The 20,774-nt window shown below is 36.2% G+C and overlaps 1 protein-coding gene across 1 annotated transcript in view; it reads right to left on the bottom strand.

The window, feature by feature from the left end:
- Window positions 1-20,774, bottom strand: part of Dpp10 (dipeptidyl peptidase like 10) — a 794,281-nt gene that overhangs the window by 613,881 nt on the left and 159,626 nt on the right. The window contains exon 2 of the mRNA XM_052200993.1: window positions 14,528-14,642. Within this exon, the coding sequence (XP_052056953.1) occupies window positions 14,528-14,642 (115 nt within the window). The remainder of the gene's footprint in view (window positions 1-14,527; window positions 14,643-20,774) is intronic.

Consider the following 20,774-nt stretch of genomic DNA (forward strand, 5'->3'; position numbering starts at 1 on the left):
TGTAGCTAGGTAGGGCATAGACCATTATAGACAACCTACAATTATTATTCTACAAGATAAACAAAGTATTAAACTTACCCTTAATAATCTGTTGTTGCAGTAATAAATAAGTTCATCACTCAACCTTTAGCATAAAATCTTCTTGTTGCAATAGATGGTGATTAACACAGAAAACCACAGCTCATCAAGGTGTTAAGAATGAGAGATTTAAAATGCTAAGTGCTGAATGAGACATTGTATCATATGTGTTCCTCCCACAGCCCAGGGATCAATGAGGAGTAAGGGAGGAAGGATTGTAAGAGCCAAAGGTCAGGAGTGCCAATTATGAAACAGTCTTCTGGACACAACAGGATAGTTCACATAAGAAATGACAGAGAAGAAAAGGATTAATTGTTTTTAAGACTAAGTTAACCAATCAAGTATGTCTTTAATAAGTAACATTTTTTAAATTATTATTTTTATTCGATATAATTTATTTACATTTCAAATGATTTCCCCTTTTCTAGCCCCCCACTCCCCGAAAGTCCCGTAAGCCCCCTTCTCTTCCCCTGTCCTCCCACCCACCCCTTCCCACTTCCCCATTCTGGTTTTGCCGAATACTGCTTCACTGAGTCTTTCCAGAACCAGGGGCCACTCCTCCTTTCTTCTTGTACCTCATTTGATGTGTGGATTATGTTTTGGGTATTCCAGTTTTCTAGGTAAATATCCACAACATTTTTGAAAAGAAAAAATCCTTTCTCCATATTTAATTGAAGAGTTAATTATGTATTTATATTAAACATACATACAAATGCTTTAGTTTGTACTAGGTTTAAGAAATAAGCAATGGGTAGTTATGCCTTTAATTTCAGCAGTTGGAAGGCAGAGAAAGGCAGATTTCTGTGAGTGTGAGGCCAGCTGAGGATTTGCATAGGGAATTTCACGATAGTGTAGGTAGGTAGGACAACTTTTTACATCTTTAATTTTAGTATTCAGAAGGTAGAGGTAGGGGGATCCCCATGAGTTTGAAGCTATACACAGAGAGTGCATGCTGATGGAATAGCAGCAAAAGCTCAGAAGTATATTTGAGTATAATCTTACAAATACTGTTGTTCTTGGATTTGGCTTTATTTTCTTTTGTAAATGAAGGCAGAAAAATCAGCTCAGTAATGTCAGTAGTTATTATGATAAAAAATAGGAGAAGCGTTATGAAGGACTTTTAATTTTTCTATACCAGAAATACATGAATTTATTTTATTGTTTTAGCTGGGGGACATATTTGTTTCATATTTTTTGTATCCAAAACATGCCTGTGTTTTCTCAGATTTCATTGGGCAAACATGTTAAAGACAACCTCAAAGACACCGATAATATGATATAGGTACCATTACAAAAGCCAAGATCAGCATTTTTCCGTTGGGCTAATTTGACCAAATGGAGCCTAAATATGAATTCTCCATTTCTCTCCTGATGCTTGCAGTCTGTAGTTTGCGGTTGGTAGTATACCTGTATTCTGTGTTCTTGTTATTGTTATATGTTATTTTTTTATGTACGGATGAGGACCTTTTCCTATTGCCTATGTTTCTCTAGCAGAGGGTATTGCTCTGTGTTTATTGGACAGTACAGAAAGCATCACATGTGGAGGGAATGAGGCACTGCATAGAAATGTTTAGCAGAATTTTAAAAAGATTAAGTTACTGACCCTGACTGCTCCCAACTGAACAAGATAGCAAACAGTACTGCAAACATACCATTATTAAATTATAGCCCCTGTTGATTTCAACATTTATAGAAGATATTTGCTGTATGAAACGTCTTTCAACCAATTGGCTATTTTTAACAAATGATTATCATAGCACACACTCATACATGGATATTGCTCTGAGCCAGAGTCACAAAAAATTATATCAGATCACAGTTGTGCAATAACACAGACTTGTATGAGAAAATCGTGGCTAGTAGAGTTTGTTGTTTCATGGTTGTTCTAAATGTAGGTTAAACAAAAAGGTTGAATATGGGGTAGGAAAGCAGACCAAGTCTTAATTGACCTCACGGGGTATTGTTAGCTCAGCTGTCGGGACAGGAAAACTTCCACCTTTTACACTGCAAAAAATATTTTCATTAAAATACATAATCACACAAACTAAACCAGCATCTAATTGCTCTTAATACTCAGTGAAGAAATGCAATAAAATGTGGAAAGTTCATCCAGGTGTCTGCTTTTGCAGGGCTCTGTCAGTTTGAAAGGTTCAAGTTACGAATCACACAAATATTAACCTGTAGACCAGATCTGTGTATAAATAGAAACATCAGGCTACTTGACATGGGTCATGTTTAATTCTAAATCACTCCTTTTCACTTTAGTAAAAGTTTAAAAGAAAAAAATCTGTAAATCTACTAAGCCATGACTGTATGACTTTGTGTTGTCTCTGGAAATTGTGAAATTCTGAGATATATTAGGAATTTACTTTCACAATATTCCCTTTTCTTTTCTGATACTATTTCTAGTTAACATTTCCCTGCCTGTAAGAATAACTTTCTTATTTTTTAAAAAAGAAGGAATATGAGATTAGCAAGTTCTGCACCAATATTATATGTGTAAGCCTGTTGACTCTGATAATCTATATAATATTACACAACAACATGAAACTAAGCTGATTTTCTAAACCAGAATATATTTGAATGCATGCTCTTTCCTACTAGAATATACTTACAAGTAAGAACATGATATAGACACTGTGTTGTGTTCTTTGCTTTATTGCTGGTTTGGGCATGACTAACTATTCTTATTTTGTGTGTGCATGCTTGTGTGTACACCCAACTTGTATGTGCACATTTAAAAACCAGTGACAGGCATGAGATGTCTTCTTCATTTGCTCTTCACTTTAGTCTTTGACACAGAGTTGCTCAGTTAACCTGATGCTCACTATTGTGGCTAAACTTGATGATAAGAAAGTCCACAGAATCTACCTGTCTCCTCATTATAGCACCAGGGTTATAAATGCTTATTCCAACATCTAGCTTTTGTGTATGGCCTAGGGATGTGAAGTCAACTTCTGATGCATGTGCAAAAATCACTATACCCAGGGAGCCATCTCCCCAGTGATTGTCTTTTTATATCATTGAATGTGCTGCATATGTATATGATGTGTGTATGTATGTGTGAATGAGAGTACTGATACTCAAATATCATGGTGAATGTACTGTGATCAGAGGCAACTCAGGTCTTGGTCCTCATCCGTACATAAAAAAATAACATATAACAATAACAAGAACAACAATAATAACAATATGGAGGTATAGTTAAAAGCAGTGTAGTACAACTGTAAGTAAATAGAACACGTGCAGCACTGGCAAATTTGAGAAATTAACAACAGCAAAGACAGGCAGAGATGTTGCAGTATTGATTACTGGTTAAAATGTTTACCATGCAATTAGGACAGATATTTAGAACCCAGGTAAATGCCAGGTGAGCATCCTGAATGTTTCCCTTCCCTTCTTGGAAGTCAGAGAGAGTATATTACCCAGTAGAAGCTAGACAGCAGCAAAAGCCATATTGGCAAGCTCTACATTTAATCTAGAAATCCTGTACCAATTGAATAAAGTAGAGAATGATCAAGTAGAGTAAAGATGTACCTCTCTGATTCTGAACATGTTCATGTCCATATATATATATATATATATATATATGGACAATATATATTAGTACATATACAAAAGTATGCAAAGCTTACATACAAGCATACTTGCAATTTTCTTAGTGTATGATTATACAGCTTAATTATAGACACACATGCCTTCATACATACATGCACACACACATACACACAAACATCACACATACACACACAAATGTCATCACCACAACTACCAGCAGCTATCAGAATGTGAGTCATAGAACAAATCATAAAAATTGATGTTGGAAGAAAGACAATAGTCCAATTCATTAGGATTCTCAACTGCTGAGTGATGGATCATAGGAAATAAATGTATTAACCTTGTCTTCCAAAAATTATATCATTATTGATGAGACTTCCTCCCATCCCCAGGAAAAAGAAGAAGAATGTGTCGCTATAAATACTACCTCAGTGTCTGGGAAACAGAAACAAATTTGTGATCCATATATTTGAGTGGATTGCTTTTCATTTAAAGAAGGATATCCCCAAGTCTATACTCACAGATTCACCTTTCTCTTGTTGAATGGGGTAAGGTATTAATAGTTACCTGAATAATTTAGGAGAAGTGAAATAATGTAAATATATATGCCAAAAATATAAAAATAATAAAAATCATTCTAGTTAAATTGTCACTTTCCAGAGCAAAGATAAAATATAGGAAATAGTTTTAAAAACACTATTCTTTAATTTTAGCTTTAAAATATTAGCACATTTGATAAGGGAGATCTTTATGGCATTCCCATGAATACATGTAGTTATACTTTATTCATATTTATCCTTCTATTCCACAGTCCTGACCATTATTTGTTTTCTTTAACTACTCTTCAAGCTATTTGTGAGAAGGTAAAACCACCAAAATTATAGAAAACATATAGTTCACAGCTTTACCATCCCTGGGTATGTACCTGAAATGCTCTACATCAACATGTGACAACGAAGCCCACATCAGTGTTTATCATCACTATACTATTCATAATTGCAAGGAAATGGAACAGGCCCATGAATACATCCATGGATGGACATATTAAGAAAAAATGGTATATTATACTCATAATGGAATTTTATATGGCTATAAGAAATATGTAAGAAAAATAAAGTCATAATACTTGCAGAGAAACAAATGGAACGGGAGATTATTCTAGTATAAGAAGCCAGATTTAGAATCTAAAATGTCCATGGTTCATGCACAAATAAAAGTTTGTGTGTGTGTGTGTGTGTGTGTGTGTGTTTGTATGTGTGTGTGTGCATGTGTGTATGTAGGACAATATGAAAGCAGAAAGGAAACCATAATAAGGGAAGAGGACATTTTAATGTAAGGGAATAGATTAATCACTTGTCTATTGATAAATCATCTATAATTATTGTCCATCAGTTAATTATCATCTCTCATTTCTTACTATCATGCTTCTATTACATAATTTATGTATAGCTCAATATATTTATAATCTACATATCATCTATTTATATGTATCTTTGACATCTTTCATCTATGTTCACATATCTACATCATCTATTATCTATCTATGTATCTATTTATTATCTACCATCTATATAATCCAATAGAGTTAATATGAAACTAAAAGAATAGCTATTCTTCAATATGGACTGATAGCATACAGTTCAATGGGAACAAATTCAATTATCACCTCTATGTCTATGCAGAAGAATACTTTTTATTAAATTATCTCCTTCTACAGACATTATAAGAAAAATTTACTAAAAACTTTAAGGAGAGGAATTAGCTGAATGTGATTATTCCCTTTATTGGGAGACTTCTCAGGTACTATAATACCTTGTACTATAGCATTTCTAGTTATTAAAAAAATTCAGAAGACTAACAGTATGGAAAACTATATATAGGGTCATAATTTTATACTATAAGGTTTAGCAGCGAAAATGTGTGTTTATATTTTATCAGGGGCATCTATCTTTCACTAAAATTATGACAACTAAAAAATTTAAATTATGGTTTTCAACTTCTAAATTCGTTTTATTTCCCTGTGTCCATGAGAATTTATACACATGTTTACTTTTATATAAAACTTTTACTCATTAAAAAGGAGGTCAGATTAAGGCAGAACTTGTTTATTTTGTGGACTACATTGGCCCATATTTTCTTTCCAGTGGGAGAATTAATCACAACCTGTTTTCTGTGTCCTGAGACACATGGCCTACCCCCGAAGCCTGGGTTGCTGCTTCAACTTTTCAGTATTGGCTTTGTGTGAAACTGAACCACTAAGTTAGCATGTATATTGGTTACTATTCATTGCTGCTGTGGCAAGATAGCTAACTAAAGTAACTTAAGGAAGAGATTTGGGTTCGCCTCATGTAGGGGAGTGACGGTTGAAAGAACACTGGAAGGCTGCTCACATTCTACAGTGGGGAAGCAGAAGATGAATGCTGGGGCTCAGCTCATTTTCTTCTTTTTGTTTAACTTGCCCCAAAGTCCCAGAAAGCTATTGCCTACATTATGGGTACATTTTTGTACCTCAGTTAATTTAATCTAAGTACTCCCAAAAATAGGTGTATCCATATACATATCTTCTATGATTCTTCATGCTCTCTAGTGGTTGGTGAGATGGATCCATCATTTGAGTAATTACTATATAAACCTGACAAGCTGAGTATGATCCCCACAAAATCATGTAAAGATAATAGGACTCTACAAGGTTGTCCTCTCTATGTCCACACCCATGCTATACTACATGCACCCAGATGTACACTGCACAAACACACAAAAACAACAAATAAAGGTACAAACTAAAATCTTTTGGTTGAATATTATCTATCATAATTTATGACACTCAAGGGAGTACTTCACAATATGAATAAATAGTGTACTTCATGTTAGCCATGAATGGTTAAATAGAGCAGTATATGTCAAGTACTTAGTACAGCATTAGCTATGTGGCAATCTGCAATAAATGTGATGTGTTACAATAGACTGTCTTTTGACCTTTGCAAAGTTAAACACATTTTCATATGAACTAAATTTTATTATGCTACTTTTTGAACAATGTAACAAAATTAGTAAGAAATAAAATATAATAATAGAGCACATACAAGATAGTAAATACTGTTATTCTACTTATGTTCCTTATGCATCAGAACCATGTCTGTCTAACAAGCAGCAATGGGACCAGGAGTAAGGGCTCAGCCCTTTAGAGCTCTTGTTCTTTCAGAGAAACACAGTTTGATTCCTGGCACCCATATTTGATAGCTCTTAACTACCTGTAACTACATATCCAGTAGATCTGATGCCCTCAAATGACCTCTGTGGGCAAATGCATACAGAGACACATAACGCAGGCACAGAAATAAATATAAGTAAGCTTTAAAAATAACAATTAGTTTAGTGGAGGGAATCAGTTAGGTTTCCATTTTCTCTTTGGCAGGCTAATGGTGCTAAGCAATATGACATTCTTGTGTGTTCATCTGTGATATTTCTAGAAACGTAAATGAGCAAAGACATCCCTATGAACATAACAATCTCCTTTTCTGATTTAACAAAACAAACAAATAACATCTTGTTTAATGTTGATGTTTATGCGTGGGTCATGCCAATCTCAAAATCTGTAAAAGATTATTTTCCCCTCATAAAAGCATAATGAGAGAATTTAATTGCTGCTCTGACATGTTAAGACACAGGTCACATGCTTTAATGACACCTGTTAAATTATAGCTGCCAAGAAATTGTTTGTGGCATAATCTAACATGACGTTCTAAATAACTCTAAGCAGGCCCTATTGTTGTGATAGCAAACAACAATCATGATCAACCTACCTTGGGTTTCTGCATAATATGCATAATAATAGCATATCATCTGCCACAAGTCCGATCAAGATCAAGTTCTTTATGTCATTAAAGGCTATGTACATATTGATGTCTTTCTCTTCTTTCCCAAAAGAGGAGATAAATATCTTTTTAATATTTAAATGTCTTTATTTTAAGGAACTGTTTTACTTTAATTAAATAATTTTATTAGGTTTCATATAATTATATTATGAATATCACTCATTTTCATCTTCCCATATAGCATCCTTCTCCCACTCCTGTAGGCCTTACTTTCATGTCCACTGTTTGTTTCTGGGTTATGCCTGGGTAGAAGACTATTTACTAGAGTGAGGGTAACTCACCAGTGGTTAACACCATTAAGAAGGTATCCCCTCTCCTTCAACTTTTATTAATTGCCAATAATTCCTAAAGAAGTGTAGGGCATGTGGGCCCCTCCTCACGTCATGATGAAATGTTGTGGGGGCAAGTGTTATACAAGTTCTTGTTGTGAGGGTTTACAGTGCTTGGTTTTTTTCTGATTGTTGTCACAGTAAATAGAAATATGAAGCATTCTTTGTGTCAGTATCAAACACAGCAAGACTAGGTGCTGGATTATACATAAATATGAAGTCAGAGAACACTAAAATGCATCAATGTCACATCAAGGAAAGAAATCACAATGTCCTCTTCAATTCCATTGACCAAGAATGAGTCTGCATTGAATTCTGCTTTTCAGTCATCATATCTCCACTTCTCAGTAGTTCATGGTCACTGGTCTGTCTGTAGCATGAATCTGATCTGTTCCTATTATTTCTCCTTAACAAATAACTTTGCTCACCATTTATTGAACAGTGCAGAAAACATGGCACAGGGCAAGAATGATGAATTCTCTATAGGATTCTTTAACAGAGTTTTACAAGGAAAATAGTTACCCAGCTTACTGAGAACAGTATAGACATGTTATCAACCTTCATTTATGAGGCTGGCAACATTTTTGGGCAATATATGTTTTAAGGTTTCATCTACTGTGTTGGTCGTTTTTATCAAATAATTATTACAACACACACACACACACACACACACACACACACTTCTGGCTCAGAAGCATGGAAAGTAAAGTAATTCACTTAGGTTAAGTGGTAAAAGCTGATTCCATGGGAAATCCAAAGCAAGTTACCACTGGCATTTATTCCTTGTGCTTTGATCAGTTGTGAGACACTGCATTTAGCTCAAAGCAACTTTTCTGATGAAACCAAAGCTGCACTAATTCTATGGGTATAGATATAGGGACTTAGTGGGAAGTTGATACCACGTTTATTTTGCCAAATAATATTGATAAGTTCACTCCTGGAGACTGTGAGGTTGCCAACTATGAGTTTTTAGGCAAGTTATAGTAGCAGGCATGTGCTTCCTCTTGTAGAGTAGGCCTTAAACAGAGCACCATGGGAACAGTGGCCTATGTGAGAGAAAGATAGGAAAGTTTGAGAGAAGGGGAGGGAGAAAGGAAACTAACACTGGGGAGATTTAAAGCATCCTATTAAGGGCTGGAGAGATGGCTCAGTAGCTATGAGCACTGACTGCTCTTCCAGTGGTCCTGAGTTCAATTCCCAGCAACCATATGGTGGCTCACAACCATCTGTAATGGAATCTGATGCCCTCTTCTGGAATGTCTGAAAGTAGTGACAATGTGCTCACATACAAGAAATAAATAAATGAATAAATTTTTTTTAAAAAGTCCTATTAAAACTTAACTATTTCAAAAGATTCATAAATAGGAATTTCTACAAAACACTATGACACCCACACATACCCACACATACACAAAGAAAAGAAACAAAAAGAAAAAAATAGGAAAAATCTAAGTACCCCTGTTTTTCAAGCATGCCAAAATTGGTAAACATTTAACCTATAAAATGCTTTTTGGGAACGTAATAATTTTCATTCTACATGTAAAAACACTGTAAGTATGTGTGCACACAAGTATTTTTATATGAAGGGAGGGATTTGTTTATGTTTGTGCTTGCATGCACATTTATGTAGTTGCCAGAGGAAAATCTCCAATGTTCTTTTGAGGAACAACTCCCATGCCCTTGTCCTTTGAGGACAGGGTCTCTCCTTGACCTGAAGCTCAACAATTAAATCAAACAGAATTACCCTAGGCCCCTAGGGATCCTCACCTTTCCAGGATTTCTATAAAAAACACATGATGCTGCAGTCAGATTCTGGCCATCTAACTCACAGCTTCCTTCTTACAAGGAAAGCACTTTAACAAATTACGTACCTTTCCAATCTCTGCTATATATTTGGTGTAAATGTAGGACAAAAAATAAAATTTATTCACATTAGACTGGTTGCCATACCTTTGAGCATGAATGTATTTGTAATAGTCACTATACATTCAAACATGAAGTCATTTGTACCATGTTTGCACAGTATAACTGTTGACCTTACATTCATTGCCTTCACTGATTCCTGAGGCCCAGAATCAAAGTCTTTCCAAATTCTTCTCCTTCTCCTTCTCCTTCTCCTTCTCCTTCTCCTTCTCCTTCTCCTTCTCCTTCTCCTTCTCCTTCTCCTTCTCCTTCTCCTTCTCCTTCTCCTTCTCCTTCTCCTCCTTCTTTACCATCTTGACCTCTCTCTTCCCTCTCCTCTTGCTCCTACCCTTTCTTCTTTTTGTTTTTTGTTTGTTCATTTGTTTTAAGACAGAGTCTGTCTATGTAAGACAGCCTTGGCTATCTCAAAATTCCCTCACACTGCAATTCTTCAGTTGGCCACAGAAACCTGCCTTTCCTGCCTTCCAACTGCTTGGATCAAAAGTATGCAAACCCATTATTTCTTAAATCTAGTACAAGGTAAAGCATATATATGTTTGGTTAATATATCTATGTATTTAAGTTTTCAATTAAATATAGAGAAAGGATCTTTCTTTTTCAGAAATATTACTTATTAAAGGGGATACTTGATTGGTTAACTCAGTCTTCGAAAAGAATTAAGCCTTGTCATCAGAAGGCACAGAAACTCCTACAAGCTGGCAACTCAGGCACCTGTCTGAAATTACTTCTGTAATAAAATCTGCAATCAAGCCAAAATTACAATGAACATGTGTTCGTCTAGATATAGGCTTGCATTCCTCAGCGCTTGCCTACAGGCTTGGAGGCTATTTTGAGAAAAGCAGCTTCTGAACAATTTCTCAGACTAGATAATCTCTTGTATTCTTTCACTCATGAAAACCTAAATATAACCTTTTTTACAGTGAAAACAACACAAAGAGAATATGTATAAATATGACTTGTATGTCAGTAGACTGGTCACCATTATTATAGGTGCTGTTATTCTTTTATGTTATATAACAGTCACTTTTTATGGTAATTACAAAAGCAAAGGTTCACTTCATATCCCAGAAAATCCAGTGTCTGTCTCTCTCTTTCTTTCTCTCTCTGTTGTTTCTTTCCTTGGTAAGTCTCTCTCTCTCTCTCTCTCTCTCTCTCACACACACACACACACACACACACACACACACACACACACATCCTTATTTGTTATTGCTGTCATCTCTGTGTCTGTAGTATCTACCTGTCTCTGTATCTCTGTTTCTCTATTGCTGTTTCTCTGTGTAAATAACTGTCTCTGTCCCTCTGTATATCTCTTTCTTTCTGTCTCTCCCCCTACCCCACTCTGCCATCTCCCTTTGTTATCTGCTCAAGTTATTTCTCCCTTTCCAAATGGAACACACTTGAAAAATTATAAATTACAACAAGAAGTGTTGATTTCAGTTGCATGGTTAATGTCAAAGGCAGCTCAGTATTTGGATTGGGCATGGGAGAATTTCTAGATTTATATATTTGTGTAACAGGAAGAGATATTATATATTTAAAATGTGAAACAGAAGGAGGGCCAGCCAATGCCAGAACATCTATAATATGATTAAATCTTCACATTTACCTACCAAATGATTTTTATGTGTGTACTGTATGGTGGATATATACATATACACACATGTTTCCATGTATGTGACCACACATGTGTGCACAAATGTGTGGATGCCATAGACTGACATCAGATGTCTTCTTCTACTTGCCACCATATCAGTGAGGTTGTAGCTTTCAATTGAGCCCAGAGTTTAACTTCTCCCCATCCACTAAACTCATCCTCCCTTCCATCTTCTTTTACTGATATTAGAACAAGCTTCTTTGGGCTTCCAATACAGACTGAAAACCAACAGCTATCCAGGAATCCTCCAGGCCTTTAGTACTAGATTGGCACCATGAAACTACCCAATTGGACCTTTGCAGTTTCATACAGTCACTTTTGACTTCCTGAACCATACTAATAAGCCATTGTAAAAATTCCCATTTTAATGCATATATGTATTACAATCACTAAGTTAGAAAAATGCCTGAGTGAGGCACCAAGAGAACGGTAGTAGATTCAGATTGAAAGGATGAATTCAAACGAAGCACAGAAATTGTGGAACAGGGCTTGTTTTTCTCCCTGCATCTGGGGGATAGGCATGCATTCAAGACAGCACAAGCAAATGGTTCATTTTTTTGTAATTATGCTCAAATTCTTATGTTTAAACGAAACACCATCTGAACAGAAGCTCATCTTCCTGGAGCAGAGCTTCTTGGCACGCTGCAGTCACTTATTAGTGCCATCACATTGCTCAATTACACCAAACCACAGATGCACGCATGAGGCTGTGAGGGGGAGGCTCCACAGAGCAAGCCGGGTGAGCCAGCTCTTTCCAGGAAATCTGGTTTTCTCTCTTATTTCTTCAATTACCTTTCTCTCTTCTTCCCCCTCCCTCATTGGCCCTCTTCCCTCCTTTCTCAGTCTCTCCAGGGGATAAATAAAACTATAAACTATTTATTTTTGGTAGTTTACATATTTTGTAAGTCAATGTTTTTATAAAGAGGAAATATTTCACCAAGTCCCGCATTGGAGTGATTGATAACTGTCATTTGTGTAATTAGTCACTATAATTACATGAGTAAATGACTCTGAAATGGAGCCCCTGTTAATCACATTTTGTTTAATGGGAAATAAGTTCACTGTCTTTAGTGAACAGTTTAGATACAGGCCTTGGATAATGGTGAAGTTGGTGGCAGGGGAGCTGATGTGTTTAAATCTAACAAGATTAACAACAGGTCAAAACTTCGTTAAGGTAAGTTCTGGACTCAATTGAAAGTTCCTGCCTCACTAAAAAGGAGGAAAATGGAAGAAGACATCTAATGTTAATCTATGGACTTCAGGACCTAAATCTATTCAAGAAATAAACACATTTGCAGAACACTAAGCACACTTGGCTATCTTGTCTTTGCAGAAGACACCCAGGGGTGTTCAGAAGTGTGCTGGTTTTGTGCTTTTCTAGAAGATGGATTAGGTAGCCTATTACTCTGCCTTACTTATAACCTCTACTAAAGCATACTGTAACTCCTAGGGAATAAAGTAGTGCACATAGGTGAATTCATTCCATAAAAGTCCCACATTAAATTATGTAAAAACCCTGTCCAGGAATTATCATTGGGGCAATACTCATTGAAATATTCTAGCCAGGCGGTAGTGGTGCACTCTATAATCCCAGCAAGTCAGAGGCAGGTTAATTTCTGAGTTTTAGGCCAGCCTGGTCTACAGAGTGAGTTCCAGGACAGGCAGGGCAGTACAGAGAATCCTGTCTTGAAAAAACAAAAAAAAAAAAGAAAGAAAGAAAGAAAAAAGAAATATTCTCTTTGTAAAAATATTAACTTCTGAATATGTAAACTATCAAAAATAAATAGCAGATAGCTTTTATTTATTCTCTAGAGAGAGTGAGGAAGGAAGGAAGAGAGCCAAAGGGGAGGGAAGAAAGGAGAAAGATAATTGAATAAATAAATAAATAAATAAATAAATAAATAAATAAATAAATATATAAAACAATTTCCCAGACAGAGATGATTCATGCAGCATGCTCTGTGGAGCCTGCCCTTATGGTTTCCCCATCAGCCTAAGGTATCAAGACCCCAAAAGCAAAACTGGAAGAGGAGACAAAAAGAAATGATTTCCACATTCTGATCTCTATCTATCTATCTATCTATCTATCTATCTATCTATCTATCTATCTCCTTATGGTCTCTACTCCTCTCAGATACTCTATGTCCATATATTGCGTTATCATACATGGAAGTACAGTTGGACACAGCATTCTCTCATCTTCAGCCCAAAATAAAAGCCAAAAGAGACTATTACTCCAGTCACTGCATTTCCAAAGGACCACAGAACCCACTCAGTCAACACTGAGAACAAATTTGCTACCAGATTCAAACAAACCCTTTCTCACAAGAGTTTGTTTCTTTGGTGTCTTATGTATCAGGCATCAGCCTATATAGCTACAAATAACTATGTACTTCTGAATTTTGTACATCTATCCTCAGCTGTAAGGATTATGTCTCTGCACCATTGCTCCCCATTTACATAGTGCTGGGTGTTGGATACGGGGTCTCATGCATGTTAGTTGAACATCCTTCTAACTGAACTATATAGTTGCATGCCCCATTTTGCCCTTTCTTTTTGAGAATGCCATATAAATAACATTTATATAAATGCTTCTGCATAATTCATAGAATTTGGGGTTTGACTTCTTGCACTTAGCTTTTTGCATTCCTATTATTTGAATACTTTGGGCATTTACTCATTTCTCTGTGGAATACTGTTTTATTGCATATTTGTTCATGCATTATTTCCTTGAAGGATAGATGGATTCATTCCTAGTTTGGGGTGATTCCTAATAAAATTACGATAAATTATGGAATACAAAAATGAGTCACATGGCATAGACATTTGTTAAACCAAAAAACATATCTTTAAATAGTAATGGAGACCATGAATCTTCTTATCCTCCTTGTTTTATGCATTAAAGGTTCCAGCTTCACTCCAAATGCCCACAAAATATTGAAGCTACAAATATCACCATGCCATTAGGCAAATCATCTAGTTGTGCTTTAAAAAGAAATTGAGCCTGTATTAGTCTATCCAAAGAAACCACATACAACTAACTTTGTAAGGCATCATGAACATTTCCACCAAAATACCATTCAAAGAGAGGAACAGGAATGGATTACCTGGTGTTAACAGGATGACAGACATCGTGATGAGTGAGCACACTACCAGGATCACCAGCAGGGCAATGGCAATTCCCTTCCAGTTTCTTTGTGGAGGGCTGTTACTTCCTAGTTCCTGCAGAGGCAGAGAAGGAGTTTTGTAATTATACCTGTTCCTGGAGAAATACGGTCTTAAAGGAAAGATTCAGCACAGGAGTGATCACAGTTTGAAAGCTGATTAGAATCAGTTTTCTCTTCAGCAGCTTCTTTAATTATTCAAAGGTGCATAGATTATAAATGGATGGATATATTTTGGGGAGTACAATCTATTTTCTTTACCAGAGAAGGTAGCATAACTTCATACATGCTGCCTTTGTGTATAAGGAAGCTCCATTGCATGAACAGTGGGTAAAGGAATCTGCAGAGGAACAGCAATGCCAACCTGCATTTCTAATCATTGTCTACAATGGAAGATACTACAAAGAACTAAATATACTTTTACCCTTGAAGAACTTTCAGCTGCTCTTCTAAACTTATGAAGAAAAAATTGGAAACAAGAAAATGAGAGGTAATATCCTTTACCATCAAACACTGCACATTTTTTTTCAACAAGGCAGGTTTATTTCTATTAGCTTGCCCATGATTCATTAACAACAAACACAATGTAGTATCTAAATTAAATGAGTTTTTTTCTATCAATAACTGAAAATATTCTCACACTGGGCAGTGTGCAGATATTGGTAGGGAGGCAAGATCGACGGGAAAGGGCAAAGCTGAACTCCTCTCACAATGGCTATGATGAGCTGCTTACTTTACAACTGACCTGTGTTCCACCCTGCTGCCTGGAAATGTACAAGCTTAATTCTACAATGTCTGGAATACCATATTTGAAATGAATGCCAGATTTTCCCTGAAGTAATTTTATATGACATGAAACTTGGAACACAGAGAAATGGCTCAGGCTTTAAGAGCAGTTAAGTCTCTTGTGTGTGACGACGTGACTCCAGTTCTGTTCCTAGCACCTACTTAGGTAGTTTGTAACCTCCTGTGACTCCAGTTATAGATGGTCCAATGTGCTCTTCTGGATTCTGCAGTCACCTGCACTATATTATATACACATAGTCAAGTGGATCTCTCTCTCTCTCTCTCTCTCTCTCTCTCTCTCTCTCTCTCTCTCTCACACACACACACACACACACACACACACACCTCTTTAAGAATTCATCTGGAATAACAAAAAACACAGTATAGATGAAACTATTCTCAGCAGTAAAAGAACTGGGGGAATCAGTATCCCAGACCTCAAGCAGTACTACAGAGCAATAGTGTTTAAAACTGCATTGTATTGGTACAGTGACAGGCAGGTATTGGTGTTGGTTCAACTGGAGGTCAGCATGCAGAAGATTGCAAATCAATCCATTCTTATCTCCTTGTACTAAGTTCAAATCCAAGTGGATCAAGGACCTCCACGTAAACCAGACACACTGAAACTAATAAAAAAGAAACTGGAGAAGAGCCTTGAACACATGGGCACAGGGTAAAATTTCCTGAACAGAACACCAAAAGCTTATGCTCTAAGATCAAGAATTGACAAATGGGACCTCAAAGTTTCTGTAAGGCAAACAACACTGTCAATAGGCCAACAACACAACCAACAAATTGGGAAAAGATTTTACCAAATTATACCAACCCTACATCCAACAGAGGGCTAATATGCACTATATACAAAGAACTCAAGAAGGTAGACTCCAGAGAGCCAAATAATCCTATTAAAATGGGGTACAGAGGTAAACAAAGAATTTTACCTGAGGAATATCAAACGGCTGAGAAGCACCTAAAAAATGTTAAACATCCTTAGTCATCAGGAAAATGCAAATCAAAACAAACCTGAGACTTTACCTCATACCAGTCAGAATGGCTAAGATCAAAAACTCAGGAGACAGCAGGTGCTGGAGAGGATGTGGAGAAAGAGGAATACTACTCCACTGCTGGTGGGATTGGAGGTTGGTACAACCACTCTGGAAATCAGTCTGGCAGTTCCTCAGAAAACTGGGCATGATACTACCAGAGGACCCTTTTATACCACTCCTGGGCATATACCCAGAGGATTCCCCAGGATATAATAATGACACATGCTCCACTATTTTCATAGCAGCCCTATTTATAATAGCCAGAAGCTGAAAAAAAACCCAGATGTCCCTCAGTGGAGGAATGGATATAGAAAATGTGGTATATTTAGACTATGGAATACTACCCAGTTATTGAAAACAATGAATTCATGAAATTCTTAAGCAAATGGGTGGAACTAGAAAATATCCTCCTAAGTGAGGCAACCCAATCACAAAAGAACACACGTGGTATGCACTCACTGATAAGTAGATATTAGCCCAGAAGTTTGGAATACCCAAGACACAATTCACATATCAAATAATATCCAAGAAGAAGGAAGGAGAGGCCCCTGGTCCTGGAAAGGCTCAATGTAGCAGTATAGGGGAATACCAGGACTGAGAAGTGGGAGGGGGTCAATTGGGGATCAAGGGGAGGGAAGATGGCTTATGGGACTTTTAGGGAGGGGGAAACCAGGAAAGGGGAAATCATTTGAAATATAAAAAAGAATATATCTAATAAAAAATATAAAAATATCTCATCGTCACTGATTCTCAGTGATCATTGTGATTACAGACTTGAATGCAGTCATAAACACAGTGTTAACAGCTAAAACCAAGGGAAATCAACTCACAGAGCATGTTGTTCTCTTTTTCATGGCAACCACCCTAAAAATATTAACTTTGTCTTTCATTGTGATGGAAAACTACAGTGACTTTCCATATACCTCTTTTTCAAATTATTCTTGTTTAATTTGTGTATGTGTGTGTACATATGCTGAACATATATTTGAGATGCATATGTATTCATGATTGATTGACGTGCCTCCAACATGTATATGCAGGGGCCAAAGTAGGTCATGGGATGTGTCTCAGTCTGTTATTCTCTTCTCATTGAGTTTAGACAGGGTTTCTCACTGAGCCTGGTATTGGCAATTTCTTCTTCTTTTTTTTTTTTTTCTAAGTCGGTGGCTACAAGATCCAGTAGTCCTCTTGTCTCTCGCTTCCAAATCATAGAGGTTAAGTCACATATACAACATAGCCTGCTTTGTACATACATGTGTGCTGTGAATCTGAACTCAGGACCTCATGCTCTATGCCCCGTGCTCATCCTAAGCTACCTCCCTAGCTGTAATCAATGTTTATTCTCTAACTTCTCTCTCTCTATTATGCATATGAGAAGTTTTTCATTTTTTGCATATATCAAGTGATCTACTTAAACACCATTCATTTCAGAATATCTAACATAAACTAGAGATGATGGCAAATGACAAACTTTTCCATGGAATATAGTATTCACACAGACTTTTCAGAGTCCATCTATTGCAGTAGTTCTCAACCTGTGGGTCATGACCCTTTGAAGTAACATATCAGATATTCTGCATATCAGATACTTACATCACAATTCATAACAGTGGCAAAATTACAGTTATGAAGTAGCTAAGAAATAATTTTATGATTGGGGGTCACCACAACTTGAAGTATATTAAAGTTTCTTAGCATTAGAAAGGTTGGGAATTATTAATCTACTGAAAGAGTTAGTGATGGTGGGTAACTCTCTTGATGATGCCTTCATGCTCCTCAGAAGCCAATGATAGGAGTGGTCACTGATACAAATGTAAACTATCAAATATCTTCAGAGTTGGCAAATGCTCAACCAAGGGTTAAGGCTGGAGAAATGTATCAGTTGGTAAAGTACTTCTCTTGAAGCAAGAAGACTGAAGATCTGTGTTTGATCCAGAGTACTCATGTAATATAAGAGAAGCTAGGGGTAGAAGTATACTCTTAAAATCTCAGTTTTGGAAATGGGGAGACAGGTTGGGTCTTGCTTGCCAGCTGTTATAGGTCAGCAAGAGATTCTGCCTCAAGGAAACAAGGTAAACGTTATCTTTAGAAATGACAATAGATGTTTATCTCTGTCCTGTGTATACATGTATATCCACATAAAACAATCCTGTACACATACCCACACATATATGTATACACACACACACACACATACACACACACACTCACACACATGAAACTTTAAAAAGCATTTTCTTTAATCATATGTCTGAGAAAATGGAGTAATTCTTTTTAACATCATCATTCTAACATCATCATTCTTGCTTAAAGTTATTCTACTACTTGGCGCTTAAAGACTGAATCATTTATCTCACTGGTTCTTCAGCCTGGTTGTGAGCAGTCAGTCACCAGATGTCCCAAAACAAAACTCCTTGCCTTTTATCTCATCCCTGTATTTACTTTAGTGCTCCATTAACCTTTCTACGTGCTTAATTCTGCAAATACAAACATGGTATTTCCTACAAACCAAACTGATAAACCTCTGAATCAATTCAAATGGGGCAACAGTTTGTCCCAACTCATTCCCTCTTGGGTAGCAGAATATTTTGAATTATTCTTATTTGAATTGTTTCTATTATATTCATGCTGTTCACATTTTCAACTGCAAATTGTTTCAAGGATGATTTGGTCACAAGTAGTCCAAGGACATTTATACTGAATTACATAGATTTAACACATTTGGGATTCCTCACATGAAGCACCAAAATGCAGTTGGTTTGAATATATTAATGATAAACTCAGAATCGCTAATAGTGCTTTGGTGCCACATTAAGGTAAGACATCCAAGCCCTTTCTGCTGCTGCTTAACTAAGAGCAAGCTGAGATAATGAATTCTTTATTTTACTTTCCTTGTATCTTACATTGTCCCTGCCTGTCTGTTGTATATATGAGTCTGAATCTGTTACTATTAGAAGGCTCTCTTCTGAATCTATCTGTCTCCATGCATCTGTGAATATCCCTACCAAAGAGATTTGCTCTGTCCTTACTGAATAGCACAGAAAGTATCAAACAGGGAAGGAATGGCATACTTTACAGTAATCATTAACTGAACTTTGTAAGGAATTAAGTTGCTGACTACAGCTGGACTCCAATGAACCCAGACAACAAACCACATTACAAACAAGCAATATCTGTATGTTACACACAGCATGTTCATTTTATAAGGTGCTTTCAAACTGTATTCTATGTTTTCAACCAAACATTATCCTAACACACTTACAAATATACATACATTGCTCTCCGTATCATACTGCATAGAAGAGAATGCATCTTAGAATTAGAGCTGTGCATTAGCTTAGTTTGTAGGAGTTGACTACATAGGAAATTCAATATAGCAAAAAATGGTTTCTCCACTGTTTTGTTAAAAGCAGGTTAAATAAACTATTTGAATATACAGAATTGTGAATTCTCATATGATCTCAAGGTGTATTAACTGTGGCTAGGAGGTCCAGAAAAGGTCCCCAGTCTCTTAAAATTAAAGAACAATTTTCATAATAATGTATTACTTTACTGAACAATCTGAAAATATCACTAAGGTAATCTAAAATAATCAACTTCTGAAAGTTGTCCTCTGACCCTCAAACACATCAGGTAACATGGGTTGACATAGGGACAAACAGATAAACAGAAAACAAATTCTCATGTGAACATATGAGAGAGCACACACATTCTAGAAAAATAATACATAAATCAATATAATAAAATTAATTTTAGATTTCCTATATTGATTCATGTCATAGAAATAGAATAGTAACTGTAATAAGCCTCCATTTACTGAGAATATTTACAAGGTACAGTTAGAAATGTCTACCTAGATCTAGCTTGAAAACCTCAGAAGAACAAAACTCTGACAGCTAGCCAAATTTCCAAAAAGAATATACTGTACAATTTTACAATATGTTTGGAGTGGTTGTAGGGTTCATTCTCTGAATGCATTACAACAGATATACTGGGGAAGACATTCAAATATGACAGGTGTCCAATCTGTATAGTGCATACTGAGCAGTTTGCCAACTGCCAATATAATACTAGGCTACATGCAAAGCTACAGACTCTGCTGTAGGAAATGAGGAATGTCTAATTTCTTCAAATTTACATGAGGTAACCATTTTGCATAGTCAACATGTATGGATACAGGGTGGTCAAAGCTTTGGGATAGTGCAGGATTTGAAGTCAATCTATAGCCAGAGGTATAAGTCAGTGAAGTTCCTTTTAATTGGAGTCTATAAAAAACTAATATTTGCATGTTTAGAAATTTCAGTGGTTTTGTAGTTCTTTTGAAAGAAAATGATTGACATAATTTTGTTAGACTAGAA

Source organism: Apodemus sylvaticus, chromosome 12 (assembly GCF_947179515.1).
Source record: "Apodemus sylvaticus chromosome 12, mApoSyl1.1, whole genome shotgun sequence".
NCBI lineage: Eukaryota > Metazoa > Chordata > Mammalia > Rodentia > Muridae > Apodemus > Apodemus sylvaticus.